An 18,159-nucleotide genomic window follows, 5' to 3' on the forward strand; every position below is an offset into this window, starting at 1 on the left:
ACCACGTGCAAAGGGCCCTCACTGTTTGCAGCAGTTTTAATTATTTGATTTCAATCAGCACAAAAGGGAAGGAATGCCTCAGCAGTTAATTATGCAGTTCATTATTATGAAGTAACCCAACCTCCGGCCATTTAAGCTCAGAAGAACTTTACCCAGCCTTTGGCTGGTCACCTTGCAGAATGACCTGACTTGCTGTTTTCTAGCAGGTTCTAAGCAGAAGCACTTTGATTTGCAGGCTTGTGTTAAAGAACCTTTTGGTATCAGCCCAACAGAAATCCTACGCGGTCCTCGCGGGTGAAGAAAATGAACAAACATTTCTCAGGAAGGTAATGCTTGAGATCGGTCGTTGTTGACCACAGCACCCCTGCGAGGGTGCTGGGATTTGGTCTGGAGAGGTCTGAGAGCACTGGGGAGGGCAGGGTCGTACCCAAATACTCTGTCGGCGCTGTGGAAGGGAAACCTGACATCTTACCGCGAGCAGAGTAGGTCGTGTGTTGAGACAACGTGCGAGGAAGGAGGTGTGGGCGCTGCGAGGAGAGGCAGACGTGGGCTGAGGCACAGGATAACATCGGTGTTGGGCTTCCCACCACAAGGAGAAATAAGTTTTCTTTGGTGGGTTTGGTTTCTCTCGTTGCATTTCTTTCTTTTTCTTCTTTTTTTTTTTTTTGGAAGGGGGTTGCTGTTTTTTAAGGGGCCGGAAAGAGCAGAACGTTTGAAGAGGAGTGGGGTGGGAGGTTCGTGCTGGAGGACATTGGCTGGAAGCGGCGGTTCAAATGGCTTTGCTGCTGGTTGCAGGGAAGAACGAGGATGTTTGGAAGAACTGGGACGAAGCTTTGCTGATATTAAACCAGTCAGCTGCTGCGTGGAGAAGATGGAGAAGCCTAATTGCCATGAGTGATGAAGGAATTAATTGTAGTAAATAAATGCTGAGCTTGTGCCAAGGATAGAAGCCCGTTTGTGGAAGAAATGTTGACTTTTTAATTGAGTAAGAGCTAGCAGCTGTACAGCAATGTCACTGCTGTTCAGTGCCTTCCTGCGCCTGACCCTAAGCTGGTGCTGGTGCCGTGAAGGTGTCCGTAGTGCTGGCGGCCTTGGTGATCACCAAGAGCTTTCTCCTGCATGCTTCAGCGTGTGGTTTTACCACGGAGGTCCTCGGAGGTCGGGGCATTCTCCAGGACCCGGCCCTGGAGGCGCTGCCCTCAGCAGGGAGGAAGCAGGTTTCTCGTGATTTCTGCCCGGTGTCTTTCTCTGAATGCTATTAATAGGTGCTGTGCTAACATTTTTGGGTGGACCTCTTTGCAGAGACACCCAAGGGCGTTGTTGCTTTCTTTAAAAGTGGGTCAAAGATCAAATGGTCTAATCTCTGGTTGTGTTTGCATTTTTTCTAGACTATTTAGTTTGAGTTAGGTACAGGTTTTCTTGCATTGTGCAAGCTGTTTAATTAAAGAAAAAAGCAAATCTTTGAACGCCTGCTAATACTTAATGTTTGAAGGTTTTCTGCTAAGAATTGTGGGTTGGATTACTCGGGCTCAGGTGAGGCAGCAGGGATCTGTGCTGCAGAAGCTGTTTGCAGTGCTTCGTGTAAACGTAAAGTGGAAAGCTCGATGGCTTCAGTGAATATTTAAATATCTGTTCCAGACGGCACTGTTTTAGAGGTGATGACAAGTTTTACAGCAGCAAGAGAACGTGAATAATTTAGTAGTGTTGAGCAAGAAGGTTGCTTCAATGTTCTCTTTGCTCATGATGAAGCTCCTTTCAGCTACTAAATCTGCAATGAAAATAACAGGTCAGAGTTTCTAAGCTTTAGAGGAGATGGGAAGATGGATGAGGTCCACGTCGTCAGTGCCAGTGAACTGTGTGTGGTTTCTCGATATGACAGGAATTGCGTTGTGCAAGGCTTTCTGCGCCCTGCCTCAGCACCTCCAAAGGAAGGAGTTCTGTGGCCAAGGAACTTGTTCAAATGCACAGAGCTTACCAGACCAGGGAACGTGTGGACATCCCAGTGTTGTTTGACAAATTCACCTTTTGGGAAAATGGTTTTATATATGAGTTTTCACATGCCTTTATGGATAAGCATTATGTGATAAATATAGAGTAGTGACTGATGACTCCCTATACAGTAAATAATATCCAGCTGTACAGAGTAAAATTGTATAAAAATACTGGGAGTATTTTTAAGACAGTGGAAATGGTTATATACTCATAACTTTGTCAGGCTCTATTGTTTGGCAATTAGAGCTGGAAAACCGATGGTTATTTTGCTCTTCTTTTGCCTTGCTCGCCATGTTGCTGCTTTGTAGCTTTGAAGAAAATCTCATCTCTTTCGTTTTTCACTCTTCAAGTGAGAACAGTAACCTGTCTGTATATACATTCTTTACAAAACCATTTAATGCTTTTGTTAAACTTTTAAAGTTGTACTTGGCATTTTTTTATTGAAAACTAGAGTTTTATGGGAAGAACCCTGAGCAAGAAAGTTATGTTGAGTCCTTGTTTGTATTAACAGAAATATGTAAACGATTCTTTCTCCCCAAATATATGAAAGTATAAGAATCTTTTTTTTTTTTTTTTGGCTGCCATTCCAGTGTTTATAAGAGCAAGTTATGTAAATCACAATTGTTATAGTTAAACTGCTATTTAATCCTATCCTGATGGCTGTTCTTGTTATACTGCTCAGTGCTACCGGGGACAATCAGCTGTGATTGTATCAACAGAACTTTAAAGATAATGGGACCTTGTAGAAGAAAATTGAGAGAACCTGAAATTTAACAAAAAGAATTCTCGTTAGAGAGAATTTCCCATGAGAAATTCAAGATCTGGAATAAAATATTTCAATGCTACAGAATGACAGCGTGGCTGAGGCTGGGGGCACCCCTGGGTGCCGCTGCTCGCCCCCTGCCCCAGCAGGGCCCCGTGGAGCCGCTCGCCCAGCCCCACGTCCCGGCGGCTGCCGGAGACCCCGCGGAGGAGCCCCCAGCCCCTCTCCGGGCAGCCTGTGCCACCTTCCAAGTACAAATGTCTGCTCTGATGTGCAGGTGGAACTTCCAGGTGGCGTCACTGCCTCGGGCTGAGGCGGCAGGAGAGGTGCTAGGACTGGAAGATACGGTCCACCTCCACCCGACCATTTCTCCTGAGACTTTCTAATCTGTTCTGAAACCAACCCCAATTCCTTGTCATTCAGATTTCAGTCAAGCACCTGGGCCTAAGTGCCTGTCGATGACTTCCTGGGCGGCCGCACCCAGGGCCCTGGGGGGAGATGGCTCCTGGGTGGGAGATTGCAAAAGACCTTTTGTGGTGCAGAGCAAGCGCCAGGCCTGGCGATGGGAGTCCAGGAGGAGGGCAGGGATGGAAGATGGCACGTGTTAATGGCACCCAGATGGGCAGACCATTGTCCCTCACTGCCCGGAGGGGATGGGGGGAAAAGGGGCTTGCCTTCTGAAAGGAAAGGCGGACTGTAGTGCTTCAGAGGTGATGGTGGGGAGATAACGAACAGGACTGGAGGCCAACAGCCCGTGAGGGGACAAAAGACTGCTGCTGACTCAGAGAGGTGGGACGGGACGGTGGGGTAAGGACAGGTGGTGGTGTCAGCCCCTAGGGGACACGGGAGGCACGCCACCACCCCAGGTCCCGGCCTGGGCTTCCATCTGGCAGCTCGGGGCCTGTCTGTACAGACTGCTGTAGCAAGGATCAGCGGAGGACCTTCCGGAGGAGGAGGGTGTTATTTAAACAAAACCGACGTCACGCTCAGCCTTTCACTCTCTGAAGGTGCCTCACGTTGTGTGTGTGTCCGAGCAGCCTGAGGCGGGGTGTCATTTTGTGTGGCGTGGAGGACAGGGGAGGCTGCCTGTTACACCCTCGTTGTCAGGAGGAACCCAAGGGGTGACCTGGCTTAGGAGACGAGGGTTATTACGGTCAGGTTATTAGATTCAGGATCTTGCTTAGTCTTCCATAAATCATAGGCAAGGTTGCTTGCCCCGGTCTTTGTTTCTCCATTTTGGGTATTTTTACAGCTGCACCTTGTCTTCCTGGCCTGTGGTGAAACCTTGTGACCACTCTTTATCAGTGTCAGGTCTTCTGCTGATTAAATCACCCGCGGCTTATTTAGGCTTTTTCTGGCCCTGATGCAAACAAGTTCCTCAGTATTTACGAGCCTGCTTGCTGTTGATTGTTACTTGGTTATCAACACATGCCATTCTTGCAATGACTGCTTTATTGCTTTCTGGAACTTGCACAGAAAAAGATTTCCAGTCATGCTTCATTCTTAGTGTTTGGGCTACAAATACCAACACATCATCGTTGTGGTTGCAGGAAATCTGGGCAAGATCACTTCAGTGCATGTGTCTCGTTGCCTGAGTGCTGGACAGACCACTTGGAGAGACATGTTTGGGGCTTAAGGATTATGTGGTTAGGAGACTGTTAATAAGAATAAAACCACATGTTTTATAATAAAATGACCTTTTTATTCCCTGTAAATTGAACTTTGACACGGTGTTGCTACATTAATTGCTATAATAATAAGGTTCAGAACAAGATGATCACATAATATTTTGTGAGGTATCTTTTATCCTGATTTCATTTTTCCTGCTGAAGTCAAGCCCAAAGGCAGTATGAATACAATAACGTTCTGTTTTCTTGCTCTTTTTCATTGGGATGAATGTGACAAATCACTGCAGAAAAGACCCATCCCAAAGATATTAGATAACTTTGTGATAACTGTGAAAAAAGCATGGAGGGAACAAATTCTTACAGCGTCAGAGAGGAAAACCAAATCTGCACAAAGCCATGTTAAGACATCCAATAATATTTAACGTAACTCTGCCAAGTTCCTCTCCCTTTCCCATTAAGATCAACAGAAAGTACCAGTCAAGAAGTCATTTCACCCTGCTTGCTGTGAAGCCTTTGAAAACACCGCGCAGCCCTGCACGATGGTCGGCCACCCTTGCCTCCCTGTGCCGCCTCCCAAGGTGGGGTGGAGGAACGGAGGTCTCCTGGCACCCTGCCGGGGACACACTGATTCGCCTTCTACACTGGCACCACTTTTCGCACCCTGCTGAGTGTAATGTTGCCCCTGGCTGCTGCTTTGGGTTGCAGCGTGTTGCTGTGCTGGATGTTTTCCCAGGGCTGGCTGTAGGCTCCACGAGCCGAGGTGGCTGCTACCTCCTGCAAGTGGCTGCTACCTTCCTGCAGCCGGCCCTGAGCCCTGTGGAGGAGAGGATGGCCCCGTGGAGGAGAGGATGGCCCGCTGGGCTGGGGCTAGGCAGAGCTGCCCCTGCTCACTCGCTGCTTGTGGTTCCCAGTTCACAGAGGTGCTGGGCTCGCTCCCCGGCCATGCGAGAGTTGGTACAGAGCAAACTTCCAGATCCGTGTGAGGTCTCTGCAGCACCCAGCAGTCTCCCCTTGCCCTTGAGTCAGCCTCCAGTATTGACTAGGGCTTTTGTGTGTGGGGGTGTGTTGTCTTGGGCAAAGCTGAACAGATTTACTCAGTCATTGACTTTTTTTTTTTTTTTCATAAAGCAGCAAAAGATGAGCAGACAGCAGTGGGTCTGTGAGGTAACGTGGCCTGGAGAGAGAAAAAGGCTGTCCATGCAAATCCATTGGGTAGTGGTGGTGGGGTCCTTGCACTGGGAAATCGGGCAGGGGGGGCCTCCTCAAGTGTCAGCTGCAGTGAGGCACAGTAGGCCTGATTTTTCTGAAGCCGAACTGTTCTACGTTTTCTCCTCTTTTTTTTTTTTTTTTTTTGCAGCTGTACAAGGTAGAAGGAGACTCCGCTAAAAATGTTTACCTTTCTAGTTAATAAACTATAAATTCAGCCCGAATTCTGCCAGTTCTAGGCCTGGCAGTCCCTGTAACTCACAGATGTGTTCTGATGCAAAAACGTAATGCCATCGGTCACCGTGTCCTAAAAACGTTCTGTGAGAGGTCCCAGCCCCCGAGTGGGCAGGTGCCCAGCTGGGCCCGAGGTCAAGGGGCTGCGTGGAGGGGTTGTGGCCCAGGAGGTGGAGCAGGACGGTGGGGCTTGGTGGTGCGGCTTTGTTCTGACCGTGGTGGATGCACCTCACAGTCACCCTCTAGTAATGGTGCTAATTCTTGTTAGTTAAGGTAGATTCCTGGTCGGCCAGGTTTGCACAGCTGGGAGTTTCTTCTGATGAGGTTTACATTGCAGCATTGATAGCCGCTCTGGAAACGTACTGGTAACGCTGGGACAAAGCCAGCCAAGGACTGCTGTGGCGGTATTATCTACTGGATCTCTACCACCTGGTGCGCGTGGGTGTGTGCCTGAAGTCCGGCTTCTAGCTGGTGCTCTTTTGCAGCAGCAGGTTAACCTCAGGATTCAATGCCAGACAAAGACTGCACAACCTACCCTCTGGGTGTGCCCCGACGGGTGATCAGTTTTCCCAGTTTTGTAAGGAAAACCCGTGCCCCCCCTTGATAAGTACCTGCTTGTCTGTGGCGGTTATGCAAGGCCCACCTTGGAGAAGAATGGCGTATCTGCAAGATGTCTGTGCCTGACGCTCTGTGCCTGTTAGGGGAGGGTTTGTTGTGCCGCTTGGAAGCGTAACTGAAGGTGTAGGTCACGGCGAACCTGTGGTCCCGGCTGCTGGTGCTTTGCCTGCGGGGACACCATCTGGAGAGCCCGCGGGAATGGTCTGCTGACCGTGTTTGAAAAGGGGTTTTCTGGTAAGAACAAAACCAGTTCTGATCTGTAACGTACGTGCTGAAGGTGCCTGTCCTAAAGCCACAGCCAGAAACTGAGAGGACTGCACCAGCATAGCTCAGTGCTGTGCATACGTTCGAGGTTTTAAGGGTTTATCTTGCAATTTTTACCCTAGTGTTTTTCAGTTAGAAGCATGCTGTTCTTAAAAAGCTATGAAGGACAGACCAGACCTGGAACGCTAGCGCAGTTCTAGTTTCTGAGATTTTTTGGTCTGTGATTCGGAGGGCTGCCACCCCTTCCTGGTGCAGCGGTCCATGTCCCGGATCCTGATTCTCAGGGAATGCACCCAGGTGGGTTTGGGTGGAAGGGCAAGGGGCGTGTGTGGGTTGGGAGGACCGGTATCCACACTTGGAACAGAACTGAATAAATAGCTCGGTTGGAAGGGACCTTCAGGGATCGTCCAGTCCAACTGCACTTAGTGCTGTTGTTAGCAAGATGTTTAGAGGTTTGGATGCAGAATGGTGGCAGTTTTTACCCTGCATCCATAGGGTGAAGTTGCTCACCCAGCATTTTCTAGCGTAGTTGCCCACTATACGTTTTCTTGAGGTGGTTTGTCAAGCACCGTGAGGAAATCACTCTTCTGAGGAGTACTGAATGACGGTCTGTTAAGATCTCCTGGACAGAACTCACAAGACTGATTTCCTCTGAGGATGGTACTATAAAAGGAGTGTGTTATTAAAAACAGTAAATAATTTTATGGTGTATGGTTGTATTATGCACTTGTATATTGAATTAATTCAGTATTCGAAACACACTAGTGCAAGATTGATAGCTAAGACCTTAAATACATTTGTCTGTATGTGTATATATAAAGACATCAGAAATAAGGGTCACAACCATAATGTAAGAATTCGGTCTGATTTGAATAATGCTCTGACATTCATCTAAGTGCTTCTTGAGTGGTTTTGTTTTAGGCAGAATATAAATTTGAAGTACATAATTTAAAGTGTTGCAAATAAGGAAAGTTTAATTTTAACTCTGAATCCTTGGCTTATGTTCCTCAAAATTAAAACCACAGTATTTTATTCAGTCTGCTGACTGGGGGAGCATACCTCTAATAAAGCTGGTTGTGAGACACATATTTAGTGTAGGAACATAAGACATAGAAAATCAACAGTTACAGCAGGAAAACAGCCTTAACATATGCTATTCTGCTTCTAGGTGTATGTGTGTGTTTGTTTGTTTGTTTGTTTTAATGAATTCTTAGAAATATTTAAGAATGAGTAGGCTTATGGCTGAACCTGCTCTAAGTTTAGAAACTTCGGTAGCTGATTTAGAGTAAACTGCAGTTTGCTTGGCTTGATCGTCTGGTCTTACACAGATATGTGAAATTCTAGAGAAGCCAAGACAAAACAATGGTATTTGCATTTGTTTGCGTGCTTCTGTTTGCTATCTTAATGTACATTCTCTGTATTTGTTCCTTTTTTTCCATTCTGCAGAGGCAACAAGTTCTCCCCTAATATTAACCTGTCTGCAGGAGCAAAACTTGCTCCTCGAACAGCTGTACTGGGGAGTGGCCGGGTGCGCGTTTGTGTAATCGGTTTACCTTGGGTTTGAGGTTTTGTTTGGTTCTTTAGCCAGTCCACAGAGGACGAGGGATGGGGTTTCTCTGTGAGATCTGGAAATACACACGATATCAGCTAGTGTTAGTCCAGTGTCCTCCGTATGGGAGGCTCTGTGTTTACACGTGGAGAATGGTGCAATAACAGGATCCCGGAGTGCTTGGAGGCACCCCTGGGTGCCGCTGCTCGCGCCCTGCCCCAGCAGGAGCCTCCTCCTCTCCGGGCCGAGCAGCCCCAGCTCTCGCAGCCTCTCCTCACGGCAGAGGTGCTCCAGGCCCTCCCGCACCTCGGGGCCCCGCGCTGGGCTCTCACCACCAGCTCCAGGCCTCTCTGGCCCCGGGAGCACCCCAGGGGCGGCCTCCCCAGCGCGGAGCAGAGGGGCAGGATCCCCTCCCTGCCCCTGCGGGCGCTGGATTCCCTCTTGTCTCATCACTGGAGAAGAGGCCGACCCCCAGCTCCCCACCCCTTCCTTTCAGGCAGTTGCAGAGAGCAATAAGGCCTGCCCTGAGCCTCCTCTTCTCCAGCCCAAACCCCCCCAGGTCCCTCAGCCGCTCCTCACAGGACTTGTGTCCCAGGCCCTTCCCCAGCTTCGGAGCCCTTCTCTGGACACGCTCCAGGGCCTCGATGTCCTTCTGGTAGCGAGGGGCCCAAAGCTGAACCCGGCACTCGAGGTGCGGCCTCACCAGAGCAGAGCCCAGGGGGACGAGCACCTCCCTGCTCCTGCTGGCTGCACTACTCCTGACACAAGCCATGATGCCGTTGGCGTTCTTGGCCACCTGAGCACACTGCTGGCTCGTGTTCAGGCAAGCATTAATCAACACCCCCAGATCCTTTTCCTCTGCACAGCTTTCCAGCCACTTTGCCCCAAGCCTGTAGCGCTGAATGGGGTTGTTGTGGCCAAAGTGCAGGACCCAGCACTGAGCCATGTTGAACCTCATCCCTTGGCCTCTGCCCGTTGACCCAACTTGTCCAGGTCCCTCTGCAGGGCCTTCCTACCCTCCGGCAGATCGACACTTCCCCCCAGCTCGGTGTCGTCTGCAAATCAGATTATATGGATTTTTTTTTTTTAAATAAAATTTTTAAGCTTGGGTGAATTTAATGTTCAAAAGTATTTCCTACCAGTAGTGTGTCTGACTCCTTGCTAATTGTGTGAAGATGTAACAGACAGGAGAATAGTCCAAATCATCTTCTTTGGTAGCAAGCTGAGTGAGCGTTTGTTTATTCACAGTGGATACAGAATGTGTAGCAGCAGCAGAAAATGCTACTTTTCCCCCAAATAAGCTTGTCTGGTCTTGAAAGGATCATCTTAAGAGTTGGAATGAGATTTGAGCTCTAAGTCATTTGGACTCTTCTGCCTAAATTCCAAGGAATTCACTCTGAACTCTGATTTTTTGAACATGAGACCTTCTAATGGGAGCTGGGCCGAGAGCCATGAAACTCGCTTCCCATTGATCTCAGAGCAGTCACTGCTGGATGATTCTTAATCGTTATCTACTTAGAGTGAATCCAGTGCAGCATCTGTGAAACAGAAGGCTTTTTTCGTAACACATCATTAAGGACCTCACCTTTGGCGGCTGTTTTTAATGCCCGTTGTCTGTGCTCGTGCATCAGCGTTGCCTTGCTGGTCTGCAGCCATCTCGGTGAGTCACACATTGCCATGCAGCAGCACCATAGATGGGATGGAGGAGCCAAGCTTGACTGGTGCTTACATGGACTCAGGCATGTAGCAGAATATGCAGTGTTAATTTGAAACATGGAAAAATATGTGAAAACAAGCCAGAAAAAATCTATTTCATAATCAGGAAGAAGGCTAACTTTTTTTTTAATTGGTGTATTGCATAAACATACAGCTGTGACTCCCAAACACCGTGCCAGCGCTAGCAGCCTCCAAGTGAGGAGTGGAGCGGGTGAAGCAGGAGGTGCGCTCTGCTGCGGTCCTCCCCTGCCGCTGGGGCTGGTGGCGCCGGACAGAGGAGCCGAGCCCGGCCCTGGCTGCCGCAGCGGCGACGTGGAGATGTGGGGAGCGTGACCCGGAGAAGAGCAGCCTCTGTCAGGCCGTGGCCTGTCCTTTCTTGTTAGGATTAGAAATTTCATGGGAAATCTGGCAGTTGCACTTAACCCTGCTGTGAATGAGCACTGGGATGCTTTGTGTAGGGTTCAGGGAACGCTTCTTCAAATGCAAGATGCCTAATGAGCAAACAAGGCGGCAGGTTTTTTGGGACAGGCTACGTAATGTTGGTGTTTTCTCCCTCAGCAGAATTCTGCCGAATTGACAAGCCCTTGTGCCACGATGAGGACGAGCAGCTCAGCTTCGAGGCTGTCCGCAACATTCACAAGCAGATGGACGACGATGCCAATGGCAACGTGGACGTAGAGGAGAGTGACGAGGTTAGTACTCGGCCGTTCTCCTGTCCTCTCACATAGTTTTGTGCTCCTGTACAGGGCCCAGGAGGGCTGCTCTGTTACGGGCGGTGTGAATGTGGCAGGGGTGCCTGAAGGCTGTTGGCTGTCCTTTCCATCTGATCTGGCAAGGAAGCAATGGTCCATCATGATCCAAGTTTCTGATCCAAACACTGTATTTCAGTACTGTAATCTTTAGTGTGCATGACTTTTCTCCTGTTCTATGGGTTTCTAGCTGCTTAATTTTTGTTTTATATACAAGCTTTTATCAATTTATTCCATGGCGGAAAGACAGGTAGATCTGTTTACATGGTTGTTGTTATTTCATTGCTTGCTTTTTTAACTCTGGAGTTGGGAAAGCCATCTGATTCTGAGCAAGCCTCTCTTTGCCATATCGATGAGCAAATATGCTGGCTGCTGTCTCCTTCCCATTACAGTATTTACTCCGTTGTTTCACCATGTGGTGGTTTTGCTCAGGCGGGCAGCAGCCGAGCTCCCCCACGGCTGCTCTCTCACTTCCCTTCCTCAGAGGGCAAGGGGGAGAAGAAGGCATACTGGGAAGAAAAAACAACTCACGGGTTGAGATAAGGATGATTTAATTAAAGGGAAAAGGAAGAGGGGAAAAGAACAAGCAGAGGCCACGTGGAAGCACAGAGAGAGAAAAGCAGTCACTCTCTACTTCCCATCAACGAGCGGTGTTCAGCCATGTCCCGGGAATCAGGGCCTCGATGCTCATAGCAGCTGTTTGGGAGGACAGACGTCTTTATAACGAGAGCTGCCCCCCCACACCCCCCTTTCCCCTTTCCCACCTTTTGTTGCTGAGCGTGACACTCACGGCATGGGATATCCCTCTGGTGGGTTTAGGTCAGCCGCCTGGTGACGGCCCCTGCCCACCCCCTGCCCACCCCCAGCCTGCTGGCTCTGGGGGTTGGAGGAGTCCCGGTGCGGTGCCAGCACTGCTCAGCAGCAGGCACAGCACCGCTGTGGTACCAGGGCTGCTCTAGCTACACGTGCAGAGCACAGCGCTGCATGGGCTGCTGCAGGGACATAACTCCGTCCCAGCCAGACCCAGCACACACCAACCCGCCTGAAACTGTTACAGTACATTCGTCCATACTGCAGAAAAAAGAAACTGTTTTTTGTTGTCTTGGTCACTGAAATTTTAGCTGATAACTTTAATAAAGAGAAATAAAGTCGTTGTTTTCCTACCTTAGCGACAATAGAAATAGCGACTACTTGAAAAGAGAAAGCTTCGCTACCTGTAGTGTCTCCTCAGTTGCAGTGGATGCTCGTTTAAAAGGCTCAGGGCTTCCAAATGTTGGAAGCTAAAAAGAACAGTGTCGGAAGTTAAAAGAACAAAGACTGTCAAGGTGATCTGGCAGCCACAAGATCCCCGTTTTCCCAATTCCTCAATCCGTTGCAGAACCACTGGCTGGACAGGGGTGGCTCACAAGGCTCGGGTGCACGATGTCTGGCTCTAGGGCCGCAGGAGCTTCTTGAACGGTGGAAGCACAGGTCTTGTGCCAAGTCCATGGCACGCGACCGAGGCTGCGCTGGGAGCAAGGGCTGCTGAATGATCTGAATTCTTGGCCGCGGAAGGAGGGGAAGCCGGGGCCGCTGCTGAGCCCGGTACCCGGCACGCGGGTGGTGAGCCTGGCAGCCCCGTGCTGCCGCTCTCCTGGAGCACGCGCTGCACCTCCTGGCGCTGGGAGAACCGGAGGACCCTCGGACGGCTTACAGGAACGCAGCCCGCGGCTTCTGGGCCAACAGCTTCCATTTTTTTCTCATTCTGATGCGTGTGTCAAAACGGAGGCACCTGTGTAGTGCTGTACCGTCCTCCAGAAGCCCTCCTCTAGGACGCATTATTCACAGTTCTCAGATGCAGAAATGGAAGTCCAGGGAGGTGAAACCTTCCACCTGGACTAATGCAGCAGGGGCAGAGCCGCTCGTGACAAGGCCCCTGTTTCTGGGAAGATCGCAGCCCCCCGGGAAACAGCACGGCAGCCTAAAGCTGAAAGCGGTGCTGATGGGGAGCCAGCGGTGTGCTCCCGCTGGGTGGATCCGGCTGACTGTTCCCGTGTTGCAGTGCCATTTCCTCTGCCTAAATTCTGCTTTGTGGAGTAATTAAAACGAATGAAAAGCTTTCATGAGCAAATGAAAGGCTGTGGTGCTGGGCTTGTGTGAAACGAAAAGCTCTCGGTCGCATTTCCTAAAACGTGGTGTTCTCCCTCGAGGCCGCTCTTCGCTCAGCCACTCGCCCGGGGGCTGCAGCTGCGCTGCCCGGCCGCGGGGACCGCGGCGTCCCCCCGGAGGTGTGCTGCGGTTCCTCCAGCCCAGGTGACACGCGTGGCCGTGCTCTCTTTCTCAGACGTGGCGCGAGGAGAGCCGAGGTAGCTGCTAGCGCTGCTGTCGGGCAGGAGCCGTGCCGTGCCGCTGGCGCTCGTCCAGCCCGGGCCCCACGCAGCAAGGGGGCACGTGCGCGGGTTCGGAAGAGTCAGAAGATGCCCAGCAGTGCTGCAGCGGGGCCGTGCCTCCGGCTGCCCTGTGCTTCCCGCTTGCGGGTTCGTGATGGGAGAAAACTTGCAAAATACTGTGTACCTCTCAGCGTAACCCAGCCGATGTCGTGCACGTGCATCTTCTCCGGGGACTGAAGGTCTTTTTCTTCGGCTTCCCTTTCGGAGTTAATGAGCGTGCGGCGCACTGGGAGCCCTCGTGTGCGTGTGCAGGCAGCCGGCAGCGAAACGGCGCTTGTGGCTGCTCACGCAGCGGCAGGCAGGGCCGGTGACCCGGGGCGCGCACGGGGCTGCGAGCCTTACCGCTGCTGAGCCTGAGACTTGTGCTGACGTTAAAGCTGCTCTGAGTTAAACGTGCCGTGAAGGCTTTGAAGCCCCCGACGGTCCCATTCTGAGAGGTTTCTTTGGCCAGCCTGCTCCTGCCGGAGCCGTTCCCCTGTCCCCCCCGTAACCGTGTTTTAACGCCCTGTCTTTGGCTGCGGGACAGCTGCTGGGGATATTGTTTGAAGGAATGTGCCGCACCACAAATAGTTCCTCTGGGCAGGCTCCCCTCAGTGTGGGTTTGTGTACTTGGGATTTATTTTTTTAACGGGTGAATTTGAGACAGAACAAAATGAGCTAACATCTTCGTGTTATTCTGGAGCACAGTGTGTTGGTGACGGGTCATTCCCGCACGGATATGTTGAGCTTAGTTGGATGAGCTGCCTGGTAAACCACATTTCTCCTTTGGATTCATCCGATGTCAAATGCTTTAATTAAAAAAAAAAAAGTTTCCTCTGTTGAGGATAGGTTGATGTAATTCTGAAGCTTGGCTTTAATCACCTGTTCTCCAGAAGCATTTGCAAGCTTCAGCAGAGGGCAAAGGTCCCACAGGCTTTCAATCCCAGGGGCACGCGCTGAAATGCTGCCCGCCCTGCGTGGTCTGTCCTTCGGCCCGCTCCGCGCGGAGCAGGAGAGACGCTCGTGGTGAGAACTGCAGCTGGGAACCTTCAATTTGCATTTGTTGTTTTGGCCCTTTCTCTCCGGGATAAGTTACGGATATATTTTGTTTGGATTAAAAAGACTGTACAGAAAGGGAGTGAGAGGCAGATAATAAGTTTATCTTTACAATGTTGTAATTCCAGGTAGGGTTTGTGAGATTTCATCCAACAACTTCATGCTGTCCTTAGACCATCACTGCATTTTTCCTTTCTGGAAGTGAATTTTCAATGAAGTTTAGGATGACATCAGTGACCTCAATTAAAATGAAAGAACTATCCCTCGTGGGGAGATCTTCTAATTAGCGATCTATTTCTGCTCTTCACACTCGCTCAAAAGGCAGCTCCAGCTGTTTAGGGGCTACTCTGATTTAGGTTTAAATCGACGGTTCTCTCAGATGCTTCTAGCCTGGTTTCCTAAGGAAACAAGGTTTGTGTTATTGCTCTGCCATTCCCCAGCTCCTCATAATTTCTGATCCTGTTGTCTCGCTCCAGGCATGGTAGTGAGAAAGAGGTCTTGAAGACAGAAGTTTCCTGCAACTTTTCGTGAAAATTGGTAGCTCAGAAAAGACTCTAGAATCGCATGCTGCCTGGGGGCATGCTGCAGGTTGGGCTCTGCCGTTACTTAGCCTGTTCTGCTGACTTGACGCACGTGCAGCGCTGCGCTGGTGCTCCTGGGGCACCCCTGCCCTGTGCAGCTGCTGGGATTTGGGAGCGTGGGAGGGGGCTGAAGGTTCGGGGAGGAGGCGCAGGGGTCCTGCGAGCAGTTGGAATTTCTGCAGATCAAAAACCACAAGGCTAATCTCCGGAAAATCGTTCGTCATGGAACTGCTGAGTTTTGAGCGTGCTTTCAGCCGGCGAGACAAGGGGCTTGCATTAAGCGAAGAACCTGTGCAACCCCAGATCCCTGCCCCTGTTAGAGAGGAGAAAAATGAGCTGGTCAGGCTGCTCGGCAGGTGGAGAATTAAAACGTGGGTGTCTGCGTTTAACAAGGTCGTATAACCCTGAAAAGGTGCTGCAGTTGGTACTTGGGGGGTGCTGCACCCCCCCGCCCTGGGGTGCAGATGCCTTCAAGTGCCTGCAGCGCCTGCAAGGGGAACCCGAGGGGCCGGAGCCGGAGGGGACGCTGGCCCCTCTGCCGGCAGCGGCGTGCTGTTCGGGTGGAAGATGAGGTGAGAGAGCTGAAGGTGCGACGGTTTTCCGGGATACACCAGAGGAATGGCTGCGTGACGCAGCGGGCAGTGGCTTAGGGCTGCCCTTCGGTTTGGCTTGCCGGGTAGCAGGCTTAAAACAAACAAGAGGAAGCATTTCCCACCTGATTTTCTGTAACAGGCTGTAGCTGGGGCCAAAGCTGTAAATGGCTTCAGCAGGGATTTGGATGTGGTCCCTCCCTCAGAGCACCGCGGCTCCCCGGGTGTCCGTACGGGACCCGTTTGCCTCCTCCGGGCAGCGTTGCTCTCTCCGTTACCCCGCTGTGTTCGTAAAGGAGGCTCTCCAGCCACGGGGATTTCTGAGGGCTGTGCAGCAGCCGGTCCTTGAGTCTGATGGGTGGGTACAGCTCCTTCTTGTTATATAGAGAGGTGGGATAAATTACAAAAGAAATCTGACCAACGAGCAGCGTTTACAGACCGATTCTTCCTGCGGTGGCCTCTGCTCACGTCGGCTGCTTCTTGTAGTGGCCGTTTCAGAAAGGATGATGGAGGTTTTGTCTCGCCGAACGTGGTGAGGAGCCTCCTGGCCTCTGCATTTACAGGCTGGCTGGGGCCCGCAGCCCTCTGGAGGTCGCCTGCTCCAGCCCCAGCCCGGGCAGGGCCACCCAGAGACACTCGTCCAGGACTTGGAGTTTTGGGTCTCCAGGGATAGCACCGGCCGTGTGTTCTCAGTGCTCTGAAGTGCTGCTTTGTAATGGTTTGCAACGAGGCTGGCATTCTGCGCGCTGGTCCTTTTGCTGGGGGTTTGGACATCCGGGTATCCCAGGGCTATTCTACATGCACGCATGTTAAAATGCACATCGCGTGCGTGCTCGGGACAGTTGTCTGTGTGCGTGAAATCTCTGTGGCGTTTTCTCCAGTGGAGAAAAAATGAGAGCCTTACAACTTACAGCTAGGAAGCTGTTCCCGCAGTGGGTGTGGAGATGTGAGAAGTGCCCTGAGAGCTGCTGGCACGTCAGTGTGCAGAGCAGGAATTGTATTTATTCAGATTTACCTGTGCTGGCTGGCAGCATGTTGGGGGTGGAGAAGTCACGTTCAGCACCGTGTTCAGAACATGCCTGATGCTACTAGATGCGGGGTTAGCGGGTCAGAAGCTGTCATACCCACTACAGCTGAGAATATCCTGATTTCCTAATGTGGTTTGGAGACAGCAAGTGACACCAGCGGCCCTGCAGAGACCCTCATCGCCAGGCAGGACCAGCTCCCTGTGAAGACCAGTCGAGCAAGCTTTGGCTGACTTGCTCTGTTTGCACTTTTGTTTCTTATCTTTTCCGTAGAAGACACTAAGAGAAAAGCTGCTCTTGACATTTCCCTGGGCTTTGGTGCATGCGGCACCGCTCCCCCAGCTCTCCCAGCCGGCTTCGTGCAGGCATGGCATTAACGGCTTGTCTGAGGAGGCAGTGGCCGCATCCTGCATCGACTGAGAGGTGTCCCTGCCTGGGACAGGCGGCTGGACCGGGTGGTCTTTAAGGTCCCTTCCAACCCAGACCCTCCTGTGACCGTCATCCCGGCCCCTGCCCGTTCCCACTGCTGGCAGCACCGTGAGCGTGCTCGGGGGCTCCTCCGGATGCCGGGTGCCGCAGGGGAGCTGTGAGGGATCACTTTCCCTCCCTGTGCTCCCCGAGCTAAATTTACAGAGCAGCAGCTGATCCCTGCGTCCCGGTGGGAGCTCGCAGCCGCCCGCTGTGTGACGCCGGGTGACATTGCCGCCGTCCCTGTAGGTCACGAGCTCCAGCAGCGGGAGGCAGACCGCGGTGCGGCCGCTGCCGGCTTCCCCTGCCGCTGCCGGGGGCCCGGCTGCGTCAGGCTGCACGTGCTGCACCTTCCTGGAGGGTTTGGTCCTGCGTGCTCACCGAGGGGCTGCCTGGTGCTCGGTGGCAAGGTGGGAAGGGGAGCTAACGCTTTCTGCAAGCTGGAGAGCAAGAGGGCAGACAGGCGAGAGGCTCCAGCTACAGACACCTGGCGCTGGCATTGGCAGCGCCCCGAGTGGGTTTGTAAAGAGGTCAAAAGGTTAAAATTGCCGTGGGTATTTTTAATAGTCTATCTACTATTAAAATGCAATCTCTTTATGCGTAGATAACTTTTTAAATAATTCAGTTACACTCTTCACCTTAAAAAACCCGTGAAAAGAAATCTGCTTGCTAATCACACACCGAATCGTGCAGGTAGGGATTTAAATGTGAAATGATCTTTTAATTTAGTTGATATACTAGGAACTGGAATGTGAGCGATCTTCTTCCTTCTGTTTCGTGTTCACATACTCTTGCCTGCCTCACATCTCCTGAACTCCTACCCAGAGTGCAGTCTCAAACCTTGTTGGTCTTTCCCACTCTCTCTCCCTCGCTTTTTCTGATCTGATTTTCTTCACTTTTCCTTGGTGTCTCCCGTTTCTGCCCCATCTTCCCCTGAGGCTGGAGGAGGATGGGAACCAAACAAAGACGTTGTTGTGACGGATGCGCTCCCCCGGTGAGCTCTGGTCCATCTGCAGACGATGATGACAGTAGATAAATACGTTCTTTAGTGGCTCAGCCGACAGAACCAGCACCAGCCCTCACCGCTGCCTAGCACCTGATTGCCGTGGGTGCCGCTCGTCTTTTACATTGCTGTTGCTATTTTGCCTGTGATTTGGTTGCACAGTATTAACGTACAGGAAGCAAAAATGGAAATGGAGAACAGTTTAAGCAGAAGGCAAATATTGACCCCACAAGCTGGTCAGGAGTATTTTGGGACTGAGAGAAGCAGGCTGCAAGCATCAGCACAGTGAGCTTGCGGGCTATCCTTTAC

The 18,159-nt window shown here is 51.3% G+C and overlaps 1 protein-coding gene across 4 annotated transcripts in view; it reads left to right on the forward strand.

Annotated features, from left to right (window-relative positions):
- STIM1 (stromal interaction molecule 1) overlaps positions 1–18,159 on the forward strand; it is a 94,316-nt gene that overhangs the window by 27,539 nt on the left and 48,618 nt on the right. For 2 of the 4 annotated variants that reach the window (XM_083816966.1, XM_083816968.1), the window contains exon 2: positions 10,529–10,662. In XM_083816966.1, coding sequence (XP_083673092.1) covers positions 10,529–10,662 — 134 coding nt within the window. The remainder of the gene's footprint in view (positions 1–10,528; positions 10,663–18,159) is intronic. The other 2 variants (XM_083816967.1, XM_083816969.1) reach the window with 1 other exon arrangement.

The sequence above is a fragment of the Anser anser genome (genome assembly GCF_964211835.1).
Source record: "Anser anser genome assembly, chromosome: 1".
NCBI lineage: Eukaryota > Metazoa > Chordata > Aves > Anseriformes > Anatidae > Anser > Anser anser.